The following is a 21,326-nucleotide window of genomic DNA, read 5'->3' as shown; positions in this document are numbered from 1 at the left end:
TATGATGCTGTGAAAATAATCTAGCAATTTCAAACTGGGTCAAATCAATGTCACGAAAGGTTTCGCAACTTGACAACAAATTGACCCGTACATTCTACAACATGGCAGAAGAAAAAAGAAATAAGTGCATAAACCCTATAGATCATTCGTTGAATGATCTGCTGGTGGTAATATTTACGCTGCAAGAAAAAAAGAACAGGAAAAAGGATAAAAATGAATAAAAAAAAAAGTTGCGATGCCAGTTGTCAAGGGAGATAAAAAATTGGCGGTACTGGGAATCGAACCCAGGTCTACACGGTATCAGTATATTTGCACATCCACAACGTGTTGTACTATCCACTATACTATACCACCCTGATGAACATTGGCTAGAAACTAGCGTCTATATTGAAAGCTTTGCCTCTGCTGGTGGATAGGTACAATAAGCCGACATTCAACCGAACAAAAGTTACAAGACTGACTCTTGGTGAGCGGCGAGTTAAAAAACAGGAGCAATGATTTTTAGTTAATTCTTCTTCGTAGTAACATTTCTACCTAGTACCCGCTACTATTCTTCATACCACTACCATCGTGAAAATGTTTGCCCTTTAAGACCGACAGATTCAAGGAGGCAAGCTTCTGTAACTACCGTTGTCGATCGCCTAGACGAAATAATTGGCTAATACGAAGGACTGCTGGTTTTCTTGAAAGCGCTTACCGTGGTAACCAGTCTCGGGTAAGAAGAGCCAAATCAGCAAATCCGCGAAAAGGTTGGTACAAGGCAAACACAAATACCGCGAACAACCAGTAGGTCCACCTGTTGAAGCCGATGTGTGTCAACATCGTAACAACAAAGTTGGCAATACCCCATACGACGACGCTGATGGCACCGCCCTGCGCTCACGCCTTGTCCGGATGTAGCTCAGTAGGAATCAGCCAGACGGTCGTCAGCCAGAAAACTCCGAATATGGACGTCGAACCCACGAGTGTTACAGTGCCCACGACGGATTTAAACGCGCCGCCGGTGGGGAAGAAGTTCATTGCGATCAAAGCTAGAATAACGTAGCAGACTGTCAAACCACCACTCCCCCACAACATTGACTTTCTGCGACCGTACTGGTCCACCAAGTTGACGGTGAAAACCATCGTGAGGAAGTAAAATATGTAGGTACCTAGGTAGTTTCCGAGAGTCGCATACTGTGAGATCCACGGTGCCGTTCCTAGGAGTTGGAATATTTGCGAACCGTAGACAGAGACGGCCCCGCAGCCTGTCATGGCCTGGACGTTTCTCGCTTTATCCATCTCTCCATGGCTCACCAGCCAGCGCGGAGATTCCGGGAGCTGAGATATGATACACCCTATTACCAAAGGGAAAGCTTCCATACTAAGTATAGGCAGTCTCCAAGCCGCGCTGGATTACCCAAACCAATAGGAGCAGAAAAGAGTCAATGCGAACGCTGCCAGCAACCCTCCAATGTTTGCCCGGAACTCTTTCGCCACTCTGGAATTTCGTGGTCAGCAGTTGCCAATAAGCATTTAAATCAAGTATTATGGTAATGGCTAGATACCTACCTATATATGATAGCGATTGCGAAGTCTAGGTACCGAAACGTGAAGGGATTGAAGAAAATTTCTCACAAGCAGTACCACGGACATTGACCTCGGAAAGCTCAGCAGTATAGACGGGAATTACCGTATCGATGCTGCCAATTCCCATCCCCAGCACAACCCGTCCGAGTAGAATGAGCCAAAAGGGGCCACGTTCCCACATATGGCCGAAGTTCGGGAAGGATTCGTTAGGAGTACATATTGATGAGGCTGAGGTAGGTCTTGTCTGTATTGACAAGGGACGTCATGCCCTGGTCATAGCCGTATAGAGCAATAGAGATATACGAGAAGCCCTTCACGACTGTCTGTAGAGTCCAGTTGTGGAGCATCCATTTCCATTCACGTACACATTCTAAAACGCCTGCCCTGGCGATTATTTAAGCCCGGTTGGTTATTATGTGGTTGTAGTGGTGGTATTTTAAGTTCTTAGAGGCTCTTCTTCCTCTGCTATGATCGGTAAACGAAAGGTTCGGAAAGGTACCTAGAAAAACAAATAATAGGTACCTAAGGTAGGTAACCAATCCAAGATAAATAACTCGATATACGATAATGGTGACATAAATATTCTCGCAAAGATAGTGGAAGGGTTGCGTTATGGTTTCAGGGTCGTGAGCTAGGCCTCCGAATGAAATTGTCTTAGGAGTAAAAGTTGTCAAAAAAAAAAAAAAAAAAAAAAAAAAAAAAAAAAACCGATGGTAACTCCTTAATGCTGTCACGCTCTTTTCTATGTTTACTTTATTACTTTATCAGCAGCTTCTCACAACAGTCAGAGTAAGAGGTATCGTCATTGTCTACATAACACTAGAGTAAGATGTTAGGTACACCTCATCTATTTGCTCGGACCTTCCAAGCCCAGTTACATATGTGACCACCCAAGTTACCGCCTAGGTATGATTCCCTAAACTTCTCTTAGACCTCGTTAATGTTTCGCTCTGCCAAACGTACTTGGATAGTACACGATGGCAAGTTCGGAGCGGACGAACAAATAATTACAAGCTAGTGTAAAGTCTTGAGGGACCGCACCGGCCGGCCGTACTGCACGGTTAGGTACCACGTGGTAGACTATTCGATTTCACATTACATCCATGTCACATGGCGTGCTCTTCTCGTGAGATTTGGAGGCTTCTAAGGCTGTTGAGGTTAAGAGTTATGATTCGTCATGCCCCTCGTCTTTTTACTCGATGAACCCCTGCAGCTCGCTGTCACCATGCATAGTATTCAACCAATTATACGCCTCAACTCGGTTTTCCTTAGCCGCCTACCAACGTAGGCCAACCATATATCATGAACTATAGTCAAGGACCTCGCAAGAAAACGGTGAGTCGTGATAGTGGATATGAGTTTTCAAGACCCTATGCTGGAATGCTCGTTCCTTCAAGATCTATTCCTGAGCTAGAAACTTGGTATCATCGTTTAGCCATGTACATGAGAGTAAAGAGTTTAAGCAGTTTATATTTACTCCAAATTAAAATCATTATTGTGATACGCCGCACAAAGATGACAAAACCACGAGGTTGAGCTCAGTATGTTAAGTAACACTTCTGCATTCAAACTACCTACCTAGGTAACTTGCCCTTGCGAAACCCACGAACACCCCAGGCCTGGAGGCCATACCTCTTCTCTATACATGATAAGTGAGTTGGCAGAAAGCCGTTCTAACTGTCTGCCTCGTAAAAATATCATGGTATTAACGCTATCGTTTTTCATTGCTCATGCTTGGATTTCCATGGCCTCCTGGCCACCTACCCAACGTACCAACGAACTACATGGCCCGAACACTCCATCTTACCATCCGCTCGTACCTTTCCATTATGTTTGCCCGCATATCTCTTAATGACCTCGTCGATTACGTCCACGATATCTTGGTTATGCATCGAAAACGAGAACTGCGAGGTGTCTTCGTCTGTTTCCCGGGAGACACCGAACTTGCAAGGCCCCAGATATAGGTTGTCGCGATAACCCGCAGGCCTGTTATGAAAATCGACGCCCCAATAGCCTGCATCCGTCAATACGCCCCGGCAAGTCTGTTGACAGTCTGAAGAGGATGGCGCTGATGTCGAAGAGGCACCGGTTCTGTCTGTGTATGACAGGGTTTTGCAATATCCCACAATGGACTTGTCGCCGGCACATGCATCTTGTCTTTGAATTAGGGGAGAGGGAACGCCGGCGACGAGCGCGGTGAAGACGCTCAAGAGCATAGTTCTGGAAAACATTTTGACTGGATAGTATGTTGATGACATCAAATGTAGTCTAGAATTCGAAGTATTCCCAAATTCATGATATTATCCCTCACGATCTTTAGGTCGGTACGTTTACCATGAGGCAAGAAGAACAAGCCAAATTGCGATGAGTTGATAAGTGACGTTATATACTAGCTAAGTTATAGATGTGCCGAGTTCGATATGTTCCATTACCACTCTGGCAGGCCTAATCACACATGTGATGTGATAAGCAAGATCGTCGCAGTGTGATAGACCGACAGAGGTGGACTTACACATCACGGACGTGGCCAATCACGACGTCGTACTATAGTGAAACGTATTTGGGCAGACCACAAGATGAAAATCAACCTAATAGCAATGTTTTACTTTGCTGTCGTCTTGGCGCATAGTGCAGTCGAAAGACTAACGCAAACATTATCAACTCATAATCATCCTCTCCATCCCGCGATTCAGGGCTAACGCACACTGGGCTGTACGGATACACAAATACTTCCTAGGACACCCTAACATTGCCGGTATACCAACAATAGAATAAAATTCCTCAAATTAAATTCGTGGCGAAGAACGAAAGTTGGTAAGTTTGATCCTCTGATGTACCTAATGGAAACGCGCACTAATAAGTAAAAGCCCGGTCCTAAACGATTGACAATTTGCGCCCACTGGATTGCTTCACTTGTAGCACCTCTCTTACTCTAGCACGAGAACTTTTGCCATCGATCTCAATCACCAAGAGCTCTTTCATAATTACCTAAGACGTAGGATATCGCCTACCACAGTCTGTTCAGCCCATCGGGAATCTCGGTTCCTCAGCTATTGCATGTCAGTCGAAACCCCAGGACGAACTATTTTCCGCGGTGAAGTTGACCTTGTCGGAGAAAATACCCAACACCCAGAAAGGGGTATCCAAAAGAGGTTTGTGGAAAGTTGTCAGGCCTTTCTCTTACCACTGGAGAAACCAAATGAGGAATTCTGTGTATTGATTGTTGGCTTTATGACGATCTGTTGACAGAATATATGCCCTTGCCAACCCGAAATCAAAGATAACGACCCAGGGCCAGGTCCCATTCTGAGGGAACGGCAATAAATTCTCTTGATTTATGTGCGCATATAAGATTCGCCACGCTTGCACGGCAGAAATCCCGCCAAGTCCCATCATGGTCTTGGGCGAGATTTAATTCTGCATTCTCACTTTGTTTGACGTTTTTCCTTATGGAATCCGGAGCTTCGTTTCAATAGAATGCGGCGAGATCAACGCGGATGGGGATCCCTTCGGGACTGTAAAGGGTGGACACATAAACCTCTACAGTCCTGTCTTCCCAGTATAGGTACATGCGAAAGGGTCTATTCCAGCTAGACGACTTGCTCGAATCATTATCAGCTTACGGAAAAGGTATATACTCCCAAAGTTTTGGATCCCTTGATCTGGTCTTCGACTTAATCGTTGGTTCCCGGTATGCACAGCCATTGCCACAGGCAAACACCAATATTTCATTTACAATTGGGGCAAAGCAGTAAGTTCAATAGTAAATGTGCCATTAGGTAGACAATATAGATATCACTTTTTCAAAGTTTCAATTCTCAAGCACGGGTCCCTTATCTCCATAGATCGGGTCTTTCTCGAACCACGGCAGATTTTGGATGTTCTGTATCTTAGCTTCTTCTCCCTTCTTGCCGTAGCACATATCCCAGTTGTAACCCTTGGGATAGGAGCCCACCATCTCAAACCCGCCTGTAAGATCTTCTAATAGTCTATGCCCAACGCCGGCGGGCACGACCAATACATCACCCTTCTGAACCTCTTTTTCCACCTTTCCGGGGTTATCCTCGCCGCCGAAGCAAAGCCTCGCCTTTCCGCTGCTAATACATAATAGCTCATGCGTAGTAGAATGAAAGTGGGTGGTGGAATACATAGTATACCGCCACTGAGGATCCACGACACCGACTGTTGTGAGATGGGACTCTATAGCTGATGCAGTAAGTGTAGAAGGAGGAAAGGCCTCGTGATAGTGTAATAGAGGTTTATTTTGGATGCTGGTGTTGGGGATAAGCCCGTGCGCTGGGATAAAGTGACGAGAGACACGAAGGGACGTTAAAGGTGTGGGAGTTAATTTTGGGGCCATAGTAAAACACTATGCTAGTTAGGTATCTAGGTAGGTATTGTATAAAGATATCTTAAGATAGCCAATTATACCTAAGGATAAGTAAAACACCTGGTTTCAAAATAGTGAACCGGCTGGACTGATGTCAATGTTTTGGTGATGCGTCCCTGTGCTATTCGCTCAGGTTAAGGTTAAGAAGTAGGTACCTAAGACAACAACAAAATATCAAATCGACGTCATCGAGATTCAAGATAGTCGCAACTTGATTTGATTTAGGCTTAGTTTAATTTAAGTTAGGTAAATCCTATTTTTCTTTCTTTTTCTTTTCCCTAGTAGCAATGTGTATTAATGAGTTTTACGCACTATTAGAAAACGTTTTCCTAATACAACATCGAATTGCCCGAATCTTCGGGAATTAGGTCATATATACGTCCGGGAAGCAGTCATCATTGGTTACATTTCTGCAATGAATAAGATACCTAATTCGACCGACATCCGTCGAAATGCCCCGCAGCATATCTGCGTGACTCGGAATTTCAACCTCGACCCCTTTTTCACCTTGAATACTTCATTTCATCAATTATCCCACTTAGTATAAATCATCCCCCGAAAACTTAAAACATTTCAGGCGTATGAAAGACTAGGATGTATTAGGGATAGATCTACTAAGATCTGTTATGATAGCAGTATCTAAGGAGCACGCGGCTGCCTCGAAGGTACTTCGAGAGGCAAGCGTCACCATACTGCACACTTGCTACTTACTGCCTCTATTATTTACTTTAATTATGATAGACATCACGGAATCTCTCTGACAAAAGTGTTCTTGGATTTGATACACGAACGACAACAAAATGGAGTGTTTTGAAATTTCCTTTGAATCTAAAACGGTTCTTATTATAACCACAAGCGTTCTACTATTCTTCGTTACCGCATATGTGATCTACCAAAGATTTTTCCATCCACTGGCCAACTACCCTGGGCCGTTTCTCGCATCTCTCACCAATGGCTGGAAAGGCTATTATATCTACAAGTTGAGCCTCCACGAACAACTTCTCAAAGCGCATATCGAATACGGCCCTGTTGTGAGGGTCGGACCCAAAGACCTGCATTTATGGAACGCAGATGCTATAGCGCCAATCTACAAGTCAGGTAGGAAAATGGCCAAGACAGAGTTTTACGATGGCTTCACGGCATTTAGGCCAAATTTGTTTGGTGGTAGGGATGAAGATGTTAGTTCCTTATGTTTTTAACTCATCATACAACTTCAACTTGAGGTCAATCTACTGATTTGTAGTAGATCCACTCCCTACGCCGACGACAGCTATCACATGGGTTCTCACAAGCTTCTATATGGAATATGGAATCATTAATTGACGACCAGATGAAGATACTCATTGATAAACTGAAAAGACTAGCCGAGAAGCAGGGGGTGTTTGATCTCAAGCGCCTGATAGCGTTTTATGTGTTTGACATTTTGGGCGATGTTGCATTTGGTCGTTCCTTCAACGCTCAAATAAGTGAAGTGGCCCCTGAGATTCCCGCCATCAACGACCATATCCTTCTCTCGTGTCTCCTAGGCACATTTCCGTTTCGTTCTTTTTTCAAGAGAATTATCCCCATGCTACCTATTCCATGGCTTCGTCACTTAATGGAGAGTAGAGGTAAACTCAAGGAGACGTGTGCCGACTGCGTGAGAAACAAGAGACAGCAGCCATCTACCAGCCGCTCATATTTAATGCAACATCTAGTGGACGCTAAGGATCCAGAAACAGACGCCAAGCTAACAGACGAGGAGGTCAATTCGGAGGCATGGGCAATGCTGTCAGTTCTACTCATTGATAACACTATACTTTAGGTACCTAAGGTACAGGGGAACAAAAGGAATAACTCTTTACAGGATCGCCGGATCGCATTCGACCTCAGGAACCCTCAGCCTCCTATTTTGGCACTTGATTCATAATGATCAAGCTCTGCAACGAGTTGATAAAGAGATTCAAGACAATCTCGGCGACCTTCCGGGCGACAGCATTTCGTACCCCATCCAGGGGCTTGAGTCTTCGCTAAGCTACACTGCAGCTTGTATCCAGGAGAGCTTTAGAATAAGTCCTACATTCACTATGTGTTTATGGCGACGCGTCCTCAATCCCGGAGGTGTCGATATTGGTGGCTGTCATATCCCTCAAAACGTCAGTCCAAAAGAACCGCCAGGTATTAAAGAAACGAACAACTAACGGCCTTTTTATCATAGACGAATTTAGCCATTTCAAACTATGCACTGCACCATAATCCCAAAATCTGGGGTGCGGACACAAAAGAGTTCACTCCCGAAAGATTCCTCGGAGCCGACGGAAAAGTGTTAGCGAATAACCTCATCCACTTCAGTGTCGGTCACCGTATGTGCATTGGGAGGCACTTAGCTATGATGAATATCTGGAAGACGTTGACTACACTAGTCAATAAGTTTGAATTTCACCTCGTGTCCGCAGAACGCCGCGTTCGCGTAGAAAGTTCGGGGATTGGGGAAATGGAAGGGCCATTTCTTTGTACGGTGAAATTGAAGGGTTCAGATATGTAGAGCATGACACATTTAACAGTGCTAAAGTGTATTAAGATCGTGTACGCGATTAAAAGGCGTCGAGGGAGTTACACTTGAAAGACTTGGCGAAATTTGGCTCCTGTAAGTATTAGCAACGGGGTTTTCCCAGGCTGTTGTCTCTACAATTTAGACTTTACAAGGTCATGCAACTCGTTTATGTAAGGTAGAAATATGGCATTTTTATTCTATGGGTGATGTCTTCAAATGTCTTTCTAAGCAATGTCGTAGAAGTCTATTATCCCGCACTTATAACAACCCAAGCGCGAGTCAACTATCCGTCACAACGAGAACAATGTCTTTGAAGAAAAAAGGGCCAAGACCATCCGATAGCTCCGGCTTCCCTTTTCCGCACGCTTCGGTCCTATCGCGTATGTATTTTGGATGCCACTAGGCCGTAAGAAGCGCTGCGTACCAGAGTTAGATAAAGGTCTAGATGACCCCCATGCCGGTATTAGAAAGATGAGATGCCTATTCTGGAGTAAGCTTTCCTTCATAATGCCTCCGCCGCCCGGTTGAGGTATTATGCAGGTGGATTTATCAGTGCTTAAAAATAATTATATTAGGTATCAATGGACTGGTAGGCCAGAAACTGTGAAGGTGAGGGAAAATGATAAGTGAATTAATCGATCTCTAACCTTATTCGATACCTGGTATTAGGCCCAGTTACTTCCAGGCAGTGTAAAAAACAAAGACTAAAACCCAATAGATCTGACTTGCCTTTCTCATTTCTGCATCTGCAGCCCGTCTTTGAGAAGCCCTACGAACGAGACGATACCCGACTAATAGCTTACAAGTTCGAATAGTTATTCACCTAGATTTGGAGGTATCTATTATGAGTGTGGGCTGAAGTTAAAAGGGTAGACATGAAATCTATTCGTTGCACATATCGCAACTGTTTGAAGTAACATGAAAATCATTGATTTTTGGTTGATACGCTTCACTGATAGGCTTCTTTGTTGAGAGACGAAAAGAGTAATAGAAAATGTCACCATCGGATCATGGCTCAACACCTTCCTAATATCATACCCCGCTCCTCAGTATAATTAACCGCGTGTCAATATAAATAGATCACCTTCCCGTGCTAGATATATGGACACAGTAGAGGGTTTTGTGGTCATCTTCTTCGTTTTTTTTTCTTATTTAAGACGTGATTGAAGATGACAAGTTATTACGTATAGTGAGATCGGAGTGAGGGTTAGGGTCCACGGGTACCTTGATGGCCTAAAATGATGTTGGATTAACCTACACCTTCGGTTGAGGAGCCTTTGATGTAACAAAGGAATCACAATAGGATTTACTCGTTTTTCACTATACTACAATTCTAGTTGAGCCGCATCCTCTTCAACTTCACCATGTCGTTTGAAAAATCTATTGAGCCGGCGAACAGCGCTCAGCTCACTGATGAAGAGTCGACCCCTGTCAGCGTTGAGGAGGAGTCTTCCGTCATAGATTGGACTGAAGCAGAGGAGCTCGCCGTAACGCGGAAGTAAGGCATTGCCGCCCTAAGAAGCCTAACCTGTATCTTACCTACGAAGTTCTAACTTGCTTATAGACTCGACCTCATTTTGCTTCCTATTCTGGCTCTTGCATTTTTTGCTCTACAAGTAGACCGAGCAAACATTTCAAACGCCTTGACGAGCACCATTACCGAAGATCTCGGCATCGACACGAACCAGATCAACGTTGGGAACAGCATCTTGATGACAGGTTTGGTCCTGCTAGAGATCCCCTCCAACGTTCTGCTGCAGCGCATAGGACCTCGGAAATGGCTGTCCGCTCAGATCATAGCTTGGGGACTCGTCGCCACTTTTCAGAACTTCATTAGGAATTATGGCGGATATATTGCTACCCGTCTGCTACTCGGTTTGGTACGAATAACGAAATCAGCGCCCCGTTATACTTCTATATATATATAATTAGGATGCTAATGGCAAGCTGTGCAGTGCGAGGCCGGCTTCGTCCCTGGCGCGCTCTACACAATGTCGACTTGGTACAAGAAATCGGAGACTAGTCTACGAATCTCAATATTCTTCCTCGGAAATCTTCTCGCTTCGACCACTACTTCGCTGATTGGCGCGGGCATTCTCAGTATGGGCGACCGGTATGGGATTGCGGGTTGGAGGTGGCTCTTCATAGGTACGTAATATTCACTTCCACTGCCCTATCATAGTCCTACCGTTATGAACTAATTGGATAATATCCTCTCTTCGTAGTCGAGGGAGCCATTACGATAGGTATTGGCATCATTTTCATCCTCTTCCTCCCGCCGTCAGTCGGGAACGGATCTCCGCTCATTAGCTTCGGCCGGTGGTCGTATTTCAATAGGCGCGAGTCGTACATATTAGTGCGTCGCGTGCTGCTCGATGATCCGGCAAAGGCTACAAACCATCTGCGAATCTCTGGTGCCGACGTCTGGGAAACTGTGAGAAACCCTAGGATCTTGTCGCACATGATCATCACGACGACGGCTATGATCCCGATGTACGCTATTAATACCTACGGGCCGAGCTTGATCAAGAACTTGGGATATGGCACGGTGAAAGCCAACGCCATGGCTAGCGTTGGTGGCTTCATCGGCGCGATTGTGACGGTGTCTCTAGGATGGATGTGCGACGCTACTAGGAGAAGAGCGCCGGCATTGCTAATCAGCGCCGTCTGGAGTTTGATTGCATTTTCTTGCCTGAGAGAAGCGTGGAGGTGGAGTCCTGGGAGGAAGTACGTAGCCGTTATTTTCTCGATGGCCATGAACTTCACAATACACATTCTCAACACCGGTTGGTTGTCTGTGAACTGCCAACGGCCCCAAGAACGAAGTATTGCTATGGCGTAAGCCCCCTTCCCCAATGGCTCCTCATGAATTCCCAGTTCATAATGCTAACCTTGATTGTCAACCTAAGGATGGTTATTATGGGCGCGAATGCTGGGGGGATTGCGGGAAGCCAGGTATTCAGGACTCAAGACGCCCCCCTTTATCAGAATGCCTTTACTGCCTGCGTGGTACTTTCGGCCATAGTCGTGGTGGAAGTTGTAGGGCAAGGCGCGTGGTACTTCGCAAGCAATAGGAAGCTCGATAGGCGGGGAGATGCCCCTATCATATCTGGGAAGATGGATGAAGGGTTTGATGGACAGAGAATTGAATTAGTAAGGAAATGGAGGTGGACATGGTAGGTAGCGAATACTCTCAACGAGAGTTGAGATTTGATATATGAGATGAAATAGAATTAGAGATGGCTGTTGATAGATGGCGTTACGAGAGCCCGTACGTCGGTAATTAACTACCTCGAGCATTTTTACAGGAGGCTATATAACTCCACTGTTAAGAATCAAGTCCAAAAAGACGATGAGCGACGCATTGGTGTATCCTATTAGACGTTCATTAAGATATAAAAGTATTACAAGTTTACAACGGGTAGGGTCGGGTTTAGACCTTCAAGTGTTGGACTCCGGAGAACATCGGATGGACAGCGCCGATCGGCTAATTAGGGTCAACACTTGGATTTACCGGTGCACAGCTACATATAGTAAATTACCACGCCCTAATTCTCAACGAATCAGATCTACAACTAGTCGATAGTTGTAAGGGCTTGTGGTTTAGTGGTATAATACTCCCTTAGCATGGGAGTGGTCCGGGGTTCGATTCCCCGCGAGTCCATCGTTAGGAGGTTAGATTCCTTCTATACCACCCTTTTTGCATCGTTTCATTGATCTTTTTTTCTTTTCTTTTTTTTTTTATTGGATTCGCTAACCATTATCATATAGATCTATGCTTAGACTTGATTATTGAGTTTTATGTGCAAAGCGTGAACTATATTCAATTTATTACTTGATGTTTTTTTTGGGGGTGTAATACCAGTTTTGTATCCTGTCACATCGGTTCTCGCTTTTTCATTGAAGGCATGTAATGACGGAATTAATGGAGAACTCGGAACACTACAATTCCGTAGCGTCTTTTGGGAGTAAGTAATTCTATAGGGGCAAATCAAGTTTAGATTATGAAGCAATGAAAAATCCTGCAAAACATTTATGAGGATCGTTTAGGTCTGAGCTGTTGTTGCGAAGTTCGCGGGTTCGTATTCGGATTTTCACTCTTATAGCATGAACATCGCGGGGGTCGTATCACATGTCAAATTTGAATTGCAACAGGGGAACTTGAACTGTTAAACTGTTAAACTGTTAAAGCCACTAGAAAAAATAGCCACGTCGCATTTTTTTTACTGTGGCTTGTCGGGTTCGTATTCGGGTGAATACCTGTGTATTTCGAAATTGCGGTAGAGATAGAAGTACTTAGAGCAAGAACGGAGACGAATTGACCCCTGTCTCCGCCTTACTCTAATGCAGGTTCAGTGCAAAGTCATTGGTCAAAATATTGACAAGCTTGAACTAAGCCTAGACTACGAACCCAAGATTGGCTGAGAAATTGGAAAAAGGGTCCCTCTAGATAATTCAGGTGTTTAATCAATTGTCGATAAACGAACCCCAAGAAAATAATAAAATGCCATTCGAGTCCCCCCTTTCCTGAGTATACCGCTTCTCGACAACCGCAACAACATCCTTCCTTCAACAACTTTCTTATCTATTGTTTCTGGTGTTGATACCATTATTATTATATTTTTTACTGTCATTTCTTTACGGCCTTTGTAATTACCTCTTCCATTTCAAATCATTCCTTCAACCCCTCAAAGGCCACTCAACATGGCACCCTCCAAGATTGAGCTCGAGAAGCAGGATAAGGCCCGCGATGCTGCCTTCAACAAAGCGATGCACGGAGAGACTGCTCAGCTTAAGGGTGGTTTCCGAGCTATGATTAGCAAGGGCGGAAAGGGCACCGATGCGCAAAAGGCTGCTGTTGACGAGTACTTCAAACACTGGGACAACAAGAATGCTAAGGACGAGACTGAGGAGGATCGTGCCAAGCGAACAGCAGAATATGCCACTTTAACGAGGCAGTATGTTACCCAATACCCAATACCCAATATCCAAAATATAGTTTAAAATGTATGAATTATTATTAACACGGTCCAATAGCTACTACAACCTCGCTACCGACTTATACGAGTACGGCTGGGGCCAGTCCTTCCACTTCTGTCGATACTCCCTGGGCGAGAACTTTTACCAAGCCATTGCTCGACATGAACACTACCTTGCACACCAAATCGGTATTAAGGAGGGCATGAAGGTGCTGGATGTGGGTTGCGGTGTTGGTGGTCCCGCCCGAGAGATTGCCAAGTTTACTGGTTGTCATGTCACCGGCTTGAACAACAACGATTACCAAATCGAGCGTGCTACTCACTACGCCGCGAAGGAAGGTCTCTCAAATCAGTTGACCTTTGTCAAGGGAGATTTCATGGTAAGTCCTGACCCTAGAAATTTTGACCTCGTGTTTTCCCGTACAGGGTCTAATGTCTAATGTCTTGCAGCAAATGGATTTCCCCGACAACACCTTCGACGCTGTTTACGCCATCGAGGCTACCTGCCACGCGCCTAAGCTCGAGGGTGTCTACAGCGAGATTTTCCGAGTGTTAAAGCCTGGTGGTATCTTTGGTGTTTACGAATGGCTCATGACGGAGGATTACGATAACGATAACGTAGAGCACCGTGAAATCCGCCTTGGTATCGAGCAGGGTGACGGTATCTCCAACATGGTCAAGGTTTCTGAAGGCCTCGAGGCCATGAAGACCGCTGGATTCGACCTATTACATCATGAGGACCTTGCTGAACGCCCCGACCCTATCCCGTGGTACTGGCCCCTTGCTGGTGAGTGGAAATACATGCAGTCAATATTCGATACGTTCACCATTGCACGAATGACATGGTGGGGTCGTCTGATTGCGCATAACTTCGCTGGCTTCCTAGAGATGACTCGCTTGGCACCGGCGGGTACCAAGAAGACGGCAGACAGCTTAGCTCGCGCAGGTGATTGTTTGGTTGCAGGCGGTGCTAAGCATCTCTTCACACCTATGTACCTGATGATTGGAAAGAAGCCGGAGCAGAAGTAAAGGGGGGGACTGTGCCATGAGGGCGTAGGAGATACGACTTTTTAGCCGAGGACGAACGAGGTGCTTATAAGCACAGTAATGAATAAAGACATAACGTCCATGCCTACCTACATAATATTACTAATACGAGTTTCCTTGGGGGTCCCGATGGGTTATTTATTGAGGAAAATAGCCTTGACTACCTAGGTACCTGGTATATAAGATATATTGCAAAGAGGTATTGGACCCCTAGGTGCTCATCGTTAGAGCACATCATTTTGCAGCATATACTAGCGACTGAAATAAAAATTGATCAGACAATGATTGCCCCTAGTTTCGATACAAATACAGTGAATAATAATAGTCCCTTAATAGTAAGTTGTTGCAGATTATTTTCAAGCTGGTTTTGAATTTATAAAGACCAATGCCAGTCAATATAGTGAGTGGAGTACGTACCTCTTGACGTAAGGAGGGAGATATCTAAGCGGATTACCCCCAACGGAGCGATAGGTACCCCAATTCTCACTCCGTTAGGTACGGCGTTACTCGACGAATTTAGGATACAGATCAATAAACCAGACCCGCAAGGTATTTCCTAAAAATTGAAATGTTGTTATTGTATAAACAGATTTGATCTATCTAACTATATGACAGAACTGGATCTCCATCCGTATTATAGAAATATGATGATGGTCAAGTGGTATTTGGCAAGTACCTATCTTGGTACCTAACTTGAATAATTCAAGGTAAGGCTGTTTCGATAAGGGTCGAGGTTAGGAATTGAGAGCTCCGATAGCTAACAAAGATAGTGAGAACTAAGCCTGATACGGTATAGCGCGGCATATCGCTCTCAACAAGCTGTTCCTATTCCATCCGAAAAAAAAGTTGGGAGAAGAACCGCGATTTTGATAGCAACTCCAAAAAAAAAGGCTGACGGTAAAAAATCGCTCTTCAAATCCTCCCTCCCCCCCCATTATTAACCGCCGTCACCAACTATACCCCTTCGCCAACCACGGTCACTTCTGATCGGCTGGGATTTCGGGTTCAATTCCATTATATTCCTCTTCATCAGTACAATCTCTCAGAATGTCGCGATACTTGCGTCCGGCGGCTAGGTTAGCTGCCTCTGTACGCACTGCCGCAGTTCCCCGAGTTGCTCCCCGGTTTACTCCCGCCTCTTTCGCCATTTCTCAACGAAGAACGTTCGCGGATATAAAAGGTGTTAAGGAGTATACTGTCCGTGACGCCCTCAACGAGGCTATGGCCGAAGAGCTCGAAGCCAATGAGAAGGTCTTCATCATGGGCGAGGAAGTTGCCCAGTACAATGGCGCATACAAGGTTACGAAGGGACTGTTAGATCGCTTCGGAGAGAAGAGAGTTATTGATACCCCGATTACGGAAAGCGGTTTCTGTGGTTTGGCCGTTGGTGCCGCGCTGGCCGGCTTGATTCCTATCGTAAGCATAATTATATTATATATATATTATATATAATATATATATCCCTAGAAGCTACGAGGAACATCAGGAACAGAGATGCTAATCGATTGCGCAATATCTAGTGCGAGTTCATGACCTTCAACTTTGCTATGCAGGCTATCGATCAAATCGTTAACAGTGCTGCCAAGACGCTCTACATGTCCGGTGGTATTCAGCCCTGTAACATCACATTCCGTGGCCCTAACGGCTTTGCCGCCGGTGTCGCCGCTCAGCACTCTCAAGACTACAGCGCTTGGTACGGATCTATTCCCGGTCTTAAGGTTGTCGCCCCCTGGTCCGCCGAAGACGCCAAGGGACTTCTAAAGGCTGCTATCCGCGACCCCAACCCCGTCGTCTTCCTTGAGAACGAACTTATGTACGGTGTCTCTTTCCCAATGTCCGAGGCCGCCCAAAAGGACGACTTTGTTCTTCCCTTCGGCAAGGCTAAGGTCGAGCGCGAGGGCAAGGACCTGACTCTGGTCTCTCTTTCCCGTACCGTTGGTCAGTGCATGGTTGCGGCCGAGGCCCTCAAGAAGAACTACGGTGTGGATGTGGAAGTTATCAACCTGCGATCGGTCAAGCCCCTAGATATCGAGACCATCGTAAAGTCTGTTAAGAAGACCCACCGACTGATTTCTGTCGAGTCCGGCTTCCCGTTCGCCGGTATGGGCGCCGAAATTCTCGCCACGACCATGGAGTACGCTTTTGATTACCTCGACACGCCCGCCCAGCGAATCACCGGTGCCGAAGTTCCCACGCCGTACGCGCAAGGCCTCGAGCGGATGAGCTTCCCCACCGAAGAACTCATCGAGAAGTTTACCGCGAAGGTGCTACGTGTATAAAGCATGGGGACGAGATGGGATGGATGAAACGAAGGGAAAACCATAGAAAGAGGAGTTTGAGGCATGAGCAATGTACAATATTAATCATTTAATGCCTGGACGAACTGTCACCCCGGATTAGGTGTTTCGAAAATGGCGGAATCATTCCCACGACGAAATGGATATATTGATTTACACCATGTTCTCTCGACTCTCGCATCTACTTTTACGCGTGCTTCAAGTGATCCCAGCTCGCAGCCGTGAGCTCTTACGAGCGGTGTATATTACATGTCTAAATCCGTGAGAACGGGCTAATTTAAGCACACGATCAGGAACAAAAGTAAAGTCCTAGATGTAGATACGACTTACCCCGGCGTCCAGATATACTGGGACTAAATGGCTGGGTACCTCCTATGCTCCACCCGGCTGGAACCTACGCCCCAATCCGGGGTTGGCCGTGCCTGCACGCCGTCTTTGACAGTTGAGAAACCGAAGGAACTTCCCCCTTCGCCAAACTTTAGTTATATGCAGGGAAATATGATACAGTATAAACTTACATAACTTAGACAATTCAACTCTACTTTCATTATTACCTCGATTATCTTAAACTTGACCAAAGCTCATTTGAAAGGTTGCCAACAATATAGGAATTTCCCCGTTGCAAACCTGCATTGCCATGTCCCACGAAATAACAGTTCCTGATGCGAACAGCGAGCAGGAGAAAAAAAAATTACACTCCACGATCCTCAGATGACTTTTACCAAAGACCTGGTTGATGAAAAGACACACCTTGCAGATTGCTGATAACTGCATGTATTAGCCTGTTGGTTGTCCAAATCTCTCGTATTGTACGATAGAAACAAGGGTTCTTCAGCGAGTTGGAGGCGTTTAAATTGCCTTGCAGGGCAATCAATATCTTTACTTTGGGAACACCATGGGTCCTGCGAGCCAATTAACGATGGGCTTGACAACCAGATTTATATCACGATTGGTTGGTATATGCAAAATACAATCTTTCGGGGTTTAAACTGTCTTACTTTTTTTTTTTTTCTTCCTTCACCCCTATCTCACCCAGCTAGGTATGTAGGGTAGTTCAAATGTGACAGGAAACCCCAGGACCCCAGGACACGAATTACTGACCGCCTCGAGACGATCCCATCATCCCGGGACGCTACCTATCTGCCTAACTACCGTGGACAACTGCTAGCGAATTTTGGGGAGAGAAGCTTACCACGCTACCGGTCCACCCAGACCCATATCAACCAAGCATAACAGATGATACTTATTCCCACTAGCGAATTTCGCTGGCGCATTATTGTAGTTCGAGATAGCTCCTGGTACATTAAATACCTCCAAAATTAGGCGGAAAGTCATGTACTATTTTGGAAAGAATCTCTAATTGGTCGAGATCCTGGTGACGATCAGAAACTTACCAGTTTCTCGCAAGGTCGAACCTCAAAGAAGACGGGAACATCCTAGGAATGCATATACTACTATCTCGATTTCCTCTCATTCGGGTTCGTCGTGCGACGTGAGCATTCCCCATCCACGAAGTCCTGGGGCTTCTTATTCTTCACTCTTTTTTTCTCACCCCTCGGCGCATTCACGAACCTGTCAGAGTGGCCCTCCTTTTTCGTCGTTTTTGCGTGTTCCCGTTGGATATTGATGTGCTATTGTTAGTGGCATCTTCTCATTCGTCCCTCACCAACGTGTCTGACAGCAACGCTCGCTTTGGAGCGAATTCGAGTAAGAACTAATCTAAATCGTAGCGTCAAGACGCCATGGCGGATAGCTGGAGGCCGACTAGCGCAAGGTCCAGCGGCTCTAGTACGTCGAAACCGCCTGAACAAGCGGAACTTATAGCCGAGCCAGATTCAGATGAGGTACGATATACTGGATCTGGGGTAGCGGGGGGCTGGCATCGCCGCCAACCGATTAACGAAGGATGTCGCTTTGCGGCGGCTTCTTTAGACCATACTTGGTTTGAAGTAAAAAGTATTTGCTAATAACTAAGTTGGACTCATAGGAGTACCAAAATGATGATGACAGGGACAGAGATTCAGCCTTAGGATCAGATATGTTAGTTCCCCTCTTCTTAACGGCTTACACTCTCACTCTACGAAATACCACTAGTAGATATGGTGGTAGCAACTAAAACGTAACTTATTCTAACTATTAACACTCATAAATAGAGAAAGCAGCGCCGGTTCTATCGCGTCAAGCATTTTAGAGTACCGGATGATCCAAGGGCGGACATACCACAGCGATAGACATAACACCAACTACTTCACACCAAACGACGAGCAGCAACTCCAGTCTATAGATATCACGTACGTATCTTATTAGTCCTAAGTCTAATTCCAGCACGGTCCAGCCAAGGGACCCCGAACAAAGATCCTCGCGTCTAGTAGCTCGATCAGCATCGCGATCTTACACATTTCGGGATCGTGTCTAACTGATATACTGCGTTTACTCTCATAGCCACCACTACCTCACCTTACTGCTTGAAGATAGACTCTTCCTTGCACCAATATCCGACAATGTCCAGGTTTGTCAAACCCTTCCTTACTGTTGGCCGTTGGTTCATCAAATCGTGAAATACCTAAACACTGATTGTCTCTATCTATCCATTAGAACGTGCTGGATATTGGAACTGGATCAGGTGAGTAGCCAACCCCTGTCCTAGCACTCAGTAATGCTTTCAGACTCTGACCGATCTGTCTAGGCATTTGGTCTATGTACGTATTATGCTAGAATAAGTTCTTTTTTTAACCAATCCAATATTCTCTATCTTCGCGTCTATTACTTATCAAATATCCTACACGTTACTTACCACTTCTTTTACCCGAGCAGCGACTTTGCAGATCAGTTTCCCCATGCACAGGTAATCGGAACAGATCTCTCACCTATGCAACCCCTTTGGGTACCGCCCAACGTCCGGTTCGAGCTGGAAGACTGCACGCAGCCCTGGTCGTGGCCCGAGAGCTACTTCGACTTCGTGCACCTGCGGTACCTATTCGGCGCGATCCCGGACTGGGACGAGCTTCTGCGGCAGGCGTACCGCGTGACCCGGCCGGGCGGCTGGGTCCAGAGCTGCGAGACCGAATGCATCATCAAGTGCGACGACGGGAGCGTCCCGCCCGACAGCGCCATGGTGACCTTCTGGAATAAGATATACAGCGAGATAGGCGCGAAACTGGGTACCTCGTTCGAACCAATTACTTATGACCTCCAGGAGAATGCGTTTAGGGCCGCCGGGTTTAAGAATATTGAGGTGTATGATTATAAGGTAAGTTGTGAACGTCAAACTCTCTTAGGTTTATAGGGAAGATGGATATTTCGCTGGCTGGGAGGGAGAACCTCCGTAAAAAAAACTTTCCTCCCCCTCTTCCCACCCCGTTCGTTTTATCCCCTCTTGTCTCAGCCGACGATAAGTCCTGTTCATCCATTTTGTACCTAACGTACCGCTAACTGGTTTATCCATATGCAGCTCCCGATCACCGGATGGCCAACCGATAAAAGGATGTCGGAAGTCGGCCAGTATGTGCAATTAACATTACTCAACGACCTTGAAGGTAAGAGCTACTATAGCGTATGCCGGTTCCTAGTTTGTGCAGATCGTTCTAACGTAGGCATGCGTCTGTAGGCTACACGCTCATGCCTTGGCATATGGTTATGAACGAGGACGCGCCGGGTTACAAGGAGAACTTGTCACGAATGCGGAGGGAACTGCATAATAAGAGAATCCACGCCTATATGAGGACTCGCTACGTATATGGCCAGAAGCCGGAAGTATAATGCATGAGCTGAAGGGGCGATTACTCACGTCTTTCGCGTCGAGTGGTATAAGAAAGAAAGAACAGCTCATTTATTTAAAGCGACAGGAGGCATGTTTATCCATTTCTCACAAGCATGGACGCACCTTAAACGCGTGCAATGAAGGAAATACCCGGGATGCTGGTAGTGAATTTTACCACGGAGATAGGGGAGGAATCGCGTACGCGGTGTGTGGAAACTGGCGTATAAGTATGGACTTAAATTGGATCATCCGCTCAATTGTCTGGCGTGAGTACCCGGCTCGACAATTGAATCCATGAACACGATCTTTTCTTTTTTCCTCTTTGGAATGGCTTGAATTGCCATTATAACTGTTTCAAATACCCTAACGTGTTCATATGTGCGTCTAGTACATGGCAGGTGCCTGGATAATAGAAGGAAGTCAGGGAATTTCCGACGTGTGACATGTGATGAATGTAATGGTATAAGCTTTTCTGTCAGAACTTTGTTGTCAAGTCATATAGGGGTGGAAGGGGGCCAGTGTAAGGTGTAAACTTATAACCTTCATATAGCTAATGATCGGCAGGGGTACTAAAAGTAAATGCGTCGGTATAAGTCCTATCGGGGTTCCGGTCGGTTCAATTCATAGCATCATACATATCACTGTATTGTCCAAAGTCGGTATTATAGCGATGCATAACGAACCGGGTTACTAGGTGAGATGGGAACTCTATCCTGTCGCTTTTGTACCTGTTTGCGGATGTTGAGTGTGA

At 45.7% G+C, this 21,326-nt stretch overlaps 8 protein-coding genes and 2 non-coding genes across 10 annotated transcripts; 6 read left to right on the top strand and 4 right to left on the bottom strand.

The window, feature by feature from the left end:
• Nucleotides 1-263: 263 nt before the first annotated feature.
• On the bottom strand, nt 264-354 carry F4812DRAFT_t2. Its single transcript has one exon. It is a non-coding gene; the product is annotated as a tRNA-His (tRNA).
• Nucleotides 355-693: 339 nt separating this feature from the next.
• F4812DRAFT_454418 (uncharacterized protein) lies at nt 694-1,125 on the bottom strand (the record flags this gene model as incomplete). Its single annotated transcript, XM_047936642.1, has 2 exons — nt 694-796; nt 884-1,125. The coding sequence occupies 2 exons, from the start codon at nt 1,123-1,125 to the stop codon at nt 694-696; spliced, it is 345 nt and encodes a 114-aa protein (XP_047794918.1).
• Nucleotides 1,126-2,918: 1,793 nt separating this feature from the next.
• F4812DRAFT_409630 (putative necrosis-inducing factor-domain-containing protein) lies at nt 2,919-4,024 on the bottom strand. Its single transcript, XM_047932452.1, has one exon. It carries the CDS (start codon nt 3,825-3,827, stop codon nt 3,330-3,332), a length of 498 nt encoding a protein of 165 aa, XP_047794917.1. The 5' UTR covers nt 3,828-4,024; the 3' UTR covers nt 2,919-3,329.
• A 1,148-nt stretch (nt 4,025-5,172) lies between these two features.
• F4812DRAFT_18877 (RmlC-like cupin domain-containing protein) lies at nt 5,173-6,193 on the bottom strand. Its single transcript, XM_047930105.1, has 3 exons — nt 6,115-6,193; nt 6,001-6,042; nt 5,173-5,938 (listed from the first exon to the last, which is right to left on the bottom strand). Exon 3 carries the CDS (start codon nt 5,927-5,929, stop codon nt 5,381-5,383), a length of 549 nt encoding a protein of 182 aa, XP_047794916.1. The 5' UTR covers nt 5,930-5,938; nt 6,001-6,042; nt 6,115-6,193; the 3' UTR covers nt 5,173-5,380.
• A 255-nt stretch (nt 6,194-6,448) lies between these two features.
• Nucleotides 6,449-8,692, top strand: F4812DRAFT_409621 (putative cytochrome P450). Its single transcript, XM_047932451.1, has 4 exons — nt 6,449-7,137; nt 7,206-7,729; nt 7,806-8,094; nt 8,157-8,692. The coding sequence occupies exons 1-4, from the start codon at nt 6,760-6,762 to the stop codon at nt 8,481-8,483; spliced, it is 1,518 nt and encodes a 505-aa protein (XP_047794915.1). The 5' UTR covers nt 6,449-6,759; the 3' UTR covers nt 8,484-8,692.
• Nucleotides 8,693-9,545: 853 nt separating this feature from the next.
• Nucleotides 9,546-11,900, top strand: F4812DRAFT_409616 (putative allantoate permease). The gene is made up of 5 exons (XM_047932450.1): nt 9,546-9,990; nt 10,057-10,372; nt 10,448-10,640; nt 10,718-11,330; nt 11,402-11,900. Exons 1-5 carry the CDS (start codon nt 9,857-9,859, stop codon nt 11,670-11,672), a joined length of 1,527 nt encoding a protein of 508 aa, XP_047794914.1. The 5' UTR covers nt 9,546-9,856; the 3' UTR covers nt 11,673-11,900.
• A 184-nt stretch (nt 11,901-12,084) lies between these two features.
• Nucleotides 12,085-12,156, top strand: F4812DRAFT_t12. The gene has a single exon. It is a non-coding gene; the product is annotated as a tRNA-Ala (tRNA).
• Nucleotides 12,157-12,847: 691 nt separating this feature from the next.
• Nucleotides 12,848-14,803, top strand: F4812DRAFT_409615 (S-adenosyl-L-methionine-dependent methyltransferase). Its single transcript, XM_047932449.1, has 3 exons — nt 12,848-13,450; nt 13,530-13,851; nt 13,922-14,803. Exons 1-3 carry the CDS (start codon nt 13,197-13,199, stop codon nt 14,498-14,500), a joined length of 1,155 nt encoding a protein of 384 aa, XP_047794913.1. The 5' UTR covers nt 12,848-13,196; the 3' UTR covers nt 14,501-14,803.
• Nucleotides 14,804-15,093: 290 nt separating this feature from the next.
• Nucleotides 15,094-16,985, top strand: F4812DRAFT_18725 (pyruvate dehydrogenase E1 component beta subunit mitochondrial precursor). Its single transcript, XM_047930082.1, has 3 exons — nt 15,094-15,225; nt 15,289-15,934; nt 16,039-16,985. Exons 2-3 carry the CDS (start codon nt 15,566-15,568, stop codon nt 16,795-16,797), a joined length of 1,128 nt encoding a protein of 375 aa, XP_047794912.1. The 5' UTR covers nt 15,094-15,225; nt 15,289-15,565; the 3' UTR covers nt 16,798-16,985.
• Nucleotides 16,986-18,557: 1,572 nt separating this feature from the next.
• F4812DRAFT_454411 (S-adenosyl-L-methionine-dependent methyltransferase) lies at nt 18,558-20,574 on the top strand (the record flags this gene model as incomplete). The annotated part of the gene is made up of 9 exons (XM_047936641.1): nt 18,558-18,659; nt 18,803-18,855; nt 18,969-19,106; nt 19,258-19,324; nt 19,411-19,438; nt 19,502-19,514; nt 19,630-20,065; nt 20,267-20,351; nt 20,423-20,574. 9 exons carry the CDS (start codon nt 18,558-18,560, stop codon nt 20,572-20,574), a joined length of 1,074 nt encoding a protein of 357 aa, XP_047794911.1.
• Nucleotides 20,575-21,326: the final 752 nt, after the last annotated feature.

This window comes from Daldinia caldariorum (assembly GCF_022478825.1).
Source record: "Daldinia caldariorum strain CBS 122874 unplaced genomic scaffold F4812scaffold_1, whole genome shotgun sequence".
Taxonomy (NCBI): Eukaryota; Fungi; Ascomycota; class Sordariomycetes; order Xylariales; family Hypoxylaceae; genus Daldinia; species Daldinia caldariorum.
Note: the sequence above shows the minus strand (reverse complement) of the source record. Positions and strands in the feature narration are given on the sequence as shown.

Coding starts and splice junctions, on each gene's coding strand:
- F4812DRAFT_18725 (XM_047930082.1), top strand. CDS start 15,566: ATGTCGCGATACTTGCGTCCGGCGGCTAGGTTAGCTGCCTCTGTACGC. Junction 15,935..16,038: donor TGGCCGGCTTGATTCCTATC/GTAAGCATAATT, acceptor CGCAATATCTAG/TGCGAGTTCATGACCTTCAA.
- F4812DRAFT_18877 (XM_047930105.1), bottom strand. CDS start 5,929: ATGGCCCCAAAATTAACTCCCACACCTTTAACGTCCCTTCGTGTCTCT.
- F4812DRAFT_409621 (XM_047932451.1), top strand. CDS start 6,760: ATGGAGTGTTTTGAAATTTCCTTTGAATCTAAAACGGTTCTTATTATA. Junction 7,138..7,205: donor TTGGTGGTAGGGATGAAGAT/GTTAGTTCCTTA, acceptor GATTTGTAGTAG/ATCCACTCCCTACGCCGACG. Junction 7,730..7,805: donor TCGGAGGCATGGGCAATGCT/GTCAGTTCTACT, acceptor AACTCTTTACAG/GATCGCCGGATCGCATTCGA.
- F4812DRAFT_409616 (XM_047932450.1), top strand. CDS start 9,857: ATGTCGTTTGAAAAATCTATTGAGCCGGCGAACAGCGCTCAGCTCACT. Junction 10,641..10,717: donor TTGGAGGTGGCTCTTCATAG/GTACGTAATATT, acceptor CTCTCTTCGTAG/TCGAGGGAGCCATTACGATA. Junction 11,331..11,401: donor GAACGAAGTATTGCTATGGC/GTAAGCCCCCTT, acceptor TGTCAACCTAAG/GATGGTTATTATGGGCGCGA.
- F4812DRAFT_409615 (XM_047932449.1), top strand. CDS start 13,197: ATGGCACCCTCCAAGATTGAGCTCGAGAAGCAGGATAAGGCCCGCGAT. Junction 13,451..13,529: donor TATGCCACTTTAACGAGGCA/GTATGTTACCCA, acceptor ACGGTCCAATAG/CTACTACAACCTCGCTACCG. Junction 13,852..13,921: donor TTGTCAAGGGAGATTTCATG/GTAAGTCCTGAC, acceptor AATGTCTTGCAG/CAAATGGATTTCCCCGACAA.
- F4812DRAFT_409630 (XM_047932452.1), bottom strand. CDS start 3,827: ATGTCATCAACATACTATCCAGTCAAAATGTTTTCCAGAACTATGCTC.